Source organism: Suncus etruscus, chromosome 17 (genome assembly GCF_024139225.1).
Source record: "Suncus etruscus isolate mSunEtr1 chromosome 17, mSunEtr1.pri.cur, whole genome shotgun sequence".
Lineage (NCBI taxonomy): Eukaryota > Metazoa > Chordata > Mammalia > Eulipotyphla > Soricidae > Suncus > Suncus etruscus.
In genome coordinates, this window is record NC_064864.1 from 65,135,728 (window position 1) to 65,141,727 (window position 6,000).

Sequence of the window (6,000 nt, forward strand, 5' to 3'; positions counted from 1 at the left end):
GATAGGTCCTTTCTTGGGAGGGTCCTAATAGCATCAGACTATAATTCTCTAGCAGCAACTTGGGGGGGAGGGGGGGAGACAGGGAGACACACATCAGGCAATGCTCAGGCTTACTCTTTAATTTTTCTGTTTTGTTTTGTTTTGTTTTTGGGTCACACCCGACAGTGCTCAGGAGTCCATATGGGATGCCAGGATTCAAACCACGGACCTTCTGCATGAAAGGCAATGCCTTACCCTCCATGCTATATCTCCGACCCCACACTTGAATTTTTCAAATCAATAGTCTCTGTACTGAGGCCTAAGTGACAGCACAGCGTACATTTACCTTGCCCGATGCCAACACAGGATGGAGCCCTGGTTTGAATCCTGGCATCCCATATGGTCCTCTGAGCCTGCCAGATGACTGTATTAATCTCTGCTTTATAGTACAAATATATTTCCAGTTGATTCAATTTTATCATTATAAAGAAAGTTACTGGGCCTGAGAGATAGCATGGAGGTAAGGCGTTTGCCTTTCATGCAGAAGGTCACCAGTTCGAATTCCGGAGTCCTATATGGTCCCCCATGCCTGCCAGGAACAATTTCTGAGCATGGAGCCAGGAGTATCCCCTGAGCACTGCCAGGTGTGACCCAAAAACCAAAAAAAAAAAAGAAAGTTACTAAGAGCCAGGGTGATAGTACTTGCACTCGCCTTCTGCTGCTTGTGCAACTTGCCTATTAATGGCCAACACAGGTTAGATTCCAGGCATCCCATATGGTCCTCTGTCCTGCCAGAGTGGTCCCTGAGCACAACCAGGAGCAAGCCCTGAGCACCACTCACTGTCTGTGTGACTCAAAGACCTGACAAAAGCTACTAATAAAGCATAGATGTAAAAAAATAAACATCACCAGAATTAAGTGTATGATCCTCCTTGGAAGAGAATGTGCCTGGTTCCCCTCCACAGAAAATGTGACTTTCTAAAACCCAATAATGCAGTGGGAGGTCTTGGGCAATTTGGTGGGAGTGAGGAGGCCAGAAATGTCAACAAAACTGAAAGTGCACTACCTTAAGTAAAATTAAAAACAGGGCCAGGATTAAGCAAATTAAAAACAGGAACAGGTGTGACTCAAAAAATTCTTATTAAAAATTTTTATTGTAAAAATTAAAATATCTGGAGCCAGAGATGTGGCATGGAGGTAAGGCGTTTGCCTTGCAAACAGAAGGTCGGTGGTTCGAATCCTGGCATCCTATATGGTCCCCCAAGCCTGCCAGGAGCGATTTCTGAGCCTAGAGCCAGGAGTAACCCCTGAACGCTAACGGGTGTGACCCCCTCCAAAAAATATTTAAAATATCTGGGGCCGGAGAGATAGCATGTAGGCAGGGCATTTGCCTTGCATGCAGAGGGACAGTGGCTTGAATCCCGGCATCCCATATGGTCCCCCAAGCCTGCCAGGAGGGATTTCTGAGCGTGGAACCAGGAGTAACCCCTGAGCACTGGCAGGTGTGACCCCCCCCCCCAAATTAAAATATCTGAACATGGGACAGGAAATAGCATGGAGGTAGGGCATTTGCCTTGCATGCAGAAGGATAGTGGTTCAAATCCCAGCATTCTATATGGTCTCCCAAGCCTGCCGGGGGATCGAACCGTGGTCCGTCCTAGGCTAGCGCAGGCAAGGCAGGCTCCTTACCTCCAGCGCCACCGCCCGGCCCCTATATCTGAACATTTTATGTATTTTTCACAACTATGCAAAAAAAAAAGTATCAACCAAAAATGGGGGCGGGTGCTTTTAAGTTTATCACATTAAGAACATCACTTTAGTGATGTTTATTTAGCAGAAATACAAAAACACCAACCTAATTCTGTTTTCTGGTCCCTGAGCAATACCAGGGAGCACTGTCAAATAATAAATCCCTCAGCCAAAATACAGCTATACCAGCACCGAGGCCAGAGCAATAGCACAGGAGCCATAGTACAGCGGTAGGGCATTTGCCTTGCACCTGGCCAACACAGAATGGACACATATGGTCATCCGAGCCTGCCAGGAGTGATTTCTGAGCACAGAGCCCTGAGTGTCTGAATGCCACGGGTGTGACCCAAAAACAAACAAAACATAAAAAGTCATACCAGCACCAAAGTGACTTCTTACATCTTCTAGTTGCCAAGACTCTGATGAGAATTTACACCACTATAGATAAGCACCATCAATGTGCTTATAAACAAGGACAGACACAAAGCTCATCCCAACCAAAATGATAAAAAAAAAAAATTGCTAAAAAAAATTGCTAAACTGTCTAAAAATAACTCACTTTTCCAATCCCTTATTTCAAAAGGAAGAACATGGTTTCTTAATATCACGCTAAGAAAAAAAAAAAAAACTGTTCCAAGAACTGAAGTATTTCTCACTTCCTCAACAGCCAATCATATGTCTGATTCCAAGGAACATACGTTCAAACTCTAAAATAGCATGTCCCATCAAGTCTAAGCACATAAACGGATTCTTGACAAAAATGTCTAGGGGCCAGATCGGTGGCGCTAGAGTTAAGGCGTCTACTTTGCAAGCTATAGCCTAGGACAGACCAAGGTTCGATCCCCTGCGGTCCCATATGGTCCCTCAAGCCAGGAGCGCATAGCCAGGAGTAACTCCTGTGGCCCAAAAAAACAAACAAAAAAAAATGTTGTCTAGACATCCTACCAGGACCAAGGACAAAATAAAACCATGAACAATTTTGTTTAAAAAATAGTGATCGGGGGGCCCGGAGAGATAGCACAGCGGTGTTTGCCTTGCAAGCAGCCGATCCAGGACCAAAGGTGGTTGGTTCGAATCCCGGTGTCCCATATGGTCCCCTGAGCCTGCCAGGAGCTATTTCTGAGCAGACAGCCAGGAGTAACCCCTGAGCACCGCCGGGTGTGACCCAAAAAACCAAAAAAAAAAAAAAAAAAAAAAAAAAAAAATAGTGATCGGGGCCGGGCGGTGGCGCTGGAGGTAAGGTGCCTGCCTTGCCTGAGCTAGCCTAGGACGGATCCCCCGGCGTCCCATATGGTCCCCCAAGAAGCCAGGAGCAACTTCTGAGCGCATAGCCAGGAGTAACCCCTGAGCGTCACAGGGTGTGGCCCAAAAAAAAAAAAATTAGTGATCAAAATCACAAAAAAAAGAAAAAATAGTGATCAATATTAACATGATAGTGATTGGGAACATTTCTTTACCCTAACACACAAGATTCAATTCCTATGATTTATAGTAAGCGGGGAGTTTATAGGGCTGATAGAACTAGCACACGAACACTCCTGTTGCAATAAAAACCGGTTTCTAGATTGGTACTTTTGACATGAAAATCTGAAATTACCACCTGTTTCTCGAATGTGGCCTTTCTGAGTACCTCTGAGCACAATGAAGGAAATCCTGTCTAGTTCCAAAGACAAAATCTAGCTAGATGCTTCAGTTACTATTATGTTACATAATTTATGGGCTTACTAACAACTTGAAGCCATTGGTTCTATAGTTTAAGGGGCTGTTTTTGAGTCAGAAGCAATTAATTTGGCATACCTACCAATAATCTGGAAAATTAATTTCCTCCACAGTCTCCCTGGTTTCCAAAGTTCAAGGCTCTCCTACTTTAATCTTTGCTACTTTTTTTAACAAGTACTCAGGATCACAAGAGTTTCAGTGAAAATGTAGGTAAAATGTATTTTCCCAGTGAAGGAAAAGTCCTTCTATCATTCCATGTGCATAAATTTCCTTATCAGGGTCCTGTGTCAGTTCACCTGATTAGGGAGGGGACTGGATCTCATTCCACGCTCAGAGGTACGGAAGTTTTTACCCTGACTACTTTGTTCAAGACGGAAATACTGGTGCAACAGGGCTTAAGGACTGGAGCAAGCACCACCTGAGAGTACAAAGTGGGGGGGGACAGAAAAGACAAAACAAAATGCCCCCCTTACAAACACCTTTACTCTCCTCTTGCCTACTTTCATTTCAGGTTATTCCCTCTCCAAGAATCAAATTTATCTATTTCATCATCGGGGGAAGCCGCGAAAGAGGCAAGAGCTGTTGCATCATATTTATAGCTCGATTCTTTTCAAGTTGTCGAAACACGAACGCTCAAGTTTCCCAAAGAGGAGCAGGAGGAGGAGGAGGAGCCGGGATGAGACCAGACAAGATCCGAACCAACACCCCAACACCCGAATCTATCTCGCAGCAGCGCTGAGCCCATCAAAGAGCTCTCTGAGGTTTGGGGGGCAAAAACCCAAAACCAAAAAGCGCGAAAACCCGAAAACCCATCCCCAGCGGCTCTGGGGGCCTCAAGGAATAAACGCTGGGTGGGCAAGATTTGGGAAAGCTGCCGCTAAAAGTTGCAAGACGAGACAATGCGCATCCCTATTTAAAAAAAAAAAAAAGCTGTATTAAATAAAACAGAAATAAATTCCCCAACCACCAAGTGCCTGGAGCGGCCGTGCACCGCGTGCCTGCATGCACCCCGCTCCCGGGCCCACGTAATAAACAAGGGGCCTCTCGGGGAGTCACAAGTTTGGGGGTGCGGTGCGGGTGGGGGGGAAGCATCAGAGCTGCGGACACACAGCGACCCGAGACATTGCATCGAGTCAAGTTCCATAAAGCTAAACTGAACGCGAACCGCCGGCGGGCGCCTGGGCTGCAGCGCCGCCCGGCCGGCGTGACCTTGGGCGGCCCGAGCCCGGCGCGGGCCTCGGGCTCGGCTCGGCTCGGCTCGGCTCGGCGGGGAAGTCGCAGCCGGGGACCCGCCCGACTTCCGGGCTCTGGGACCCGAGCAGGCGCAGCCACAGGTGAGCCGGGCGGGGGCGGCCGCGAAGCCCCAAGCGCGCAGCCCCGAAGGCCCGGGCGGCCCGGCCGGCGGGAGGAGCCGCGGCCTCGCGCATTGTGCCCGGGAGCGCCGGGCGGGAGCCATGTTCTTCCTGGCGTCCTGGCTTCCGTCCTTCCTTCGCCCGGCGCTGCCAGATGGCGGCGTGGACGGGAGCCCGGGCCGTGGCCCGACACGCTCCCGGGGCGACGGGGCCGGGCGAGGGGGCTGCCCGGCAGCCGAAGCGCGGCCCGAGGCACAGGCCGCATGGCAGGCCCCGTCCCCCGCCGGCCCTCCCGGCCTCCACCTCCGCGGAGGCTCACCGTTGGCGCGCTTGAGGGCGTTCTCCGGCCTCTGGAAGTAGGCCGGCATCTTGGCGGCAGGCTCGGCTCAGCCGGCGTCGGCGATCTCTCTCCTCGGGGCCCGGGCCGGGAAGGGGACGAGGCGGACAGGCGCGGGGCTCCCTCCACGCGCCTCGCAGCAGACGCCCGCGCCCAGCCGGCCAGAGACGGAAAGGAAGGGCCCACGTGACCGCGCGCGCGCGGCGGCACGGCCGCCGACCAGGCCCCGGATGTAAGGGGCGGGGTCTCGCCTACGCCCCGCCCCCTCCGCGGCGGCGCGCAAGCGCGCTGGCGTCACGCGCGGCGGCTGACGTGGCGGCGGACGGAAGGCCCGGAACGCGGCGGGGAGATAGACGGTGCCCTGGGCCTATCGTCGCGTCTCCTCCGGAACGAGGTCCCGGGGAGCCGAGCTTCCGTCTGCAAAGAGGAAGCAGGTGTCTGCGCACATGCACTTTTGCTTCTGGTTCTTTCTGCCCCTTTTTGGAAGCAGGACCCCGGCGAGGGTCCAAGAGAAGACCTAATTTATGTGCAGACCAAAGTGGTCTTGAAGAAGGGCCGGTGACATATGGGGCTAGGCGGGCAGGGTGTGCTGGACAGGATCCGAAAACAATCTTACTTCCTCCAGGCTGGGCTAAGAGTGAGAAAGCAAACTCGGAAATTGCGTGGGGGTCCTGGGGTCCCCGGACAAAGCGCTTTTGGAAACCTGAGCCTCACAGGGTGGCCACCACAAGTCTGCCTGAGAGCAAAAGGCCCCGCAGCACGACAGACTTGTTGCATCCCATTGCAAAAAGCCTATAGAAAAAGCTTGCACTCGCCTTTCCCACGGGCAAAGATTTAAAGCAACGTTGGGAAGAAGAGTGATAG

The 6,000-nt window shown here is 51.4% G+C and overlaps 1 protein-coding gene across 1 annotated transcript in view; it reads right to left on the bottom strand.

Annotated features, from left to right (window-relative positions):
* EIF3A (eukaryotic translation initiation factor 3 subunit A) overlaps positions 1-5,331 on the bottom strand; it is a 46,602-nt gene extending 41,271 nt beyond the window's left edge. Inside the window, exon 1 of the mRNA XM_049764535.1 lies at positions 5,119-5,331. Coding sequence (XP_049620492.1) covers positions 5,119-5,167 — 49 coding nt within the window. The 5' untranslated portion in view covers positions 5,168-5,331. The remainder of the gene's footprint in view (positions 1-5,118) is intronic.
* Between the last annotated feature and the right edge of the window lie 669 nt (positions 5,332-6,000).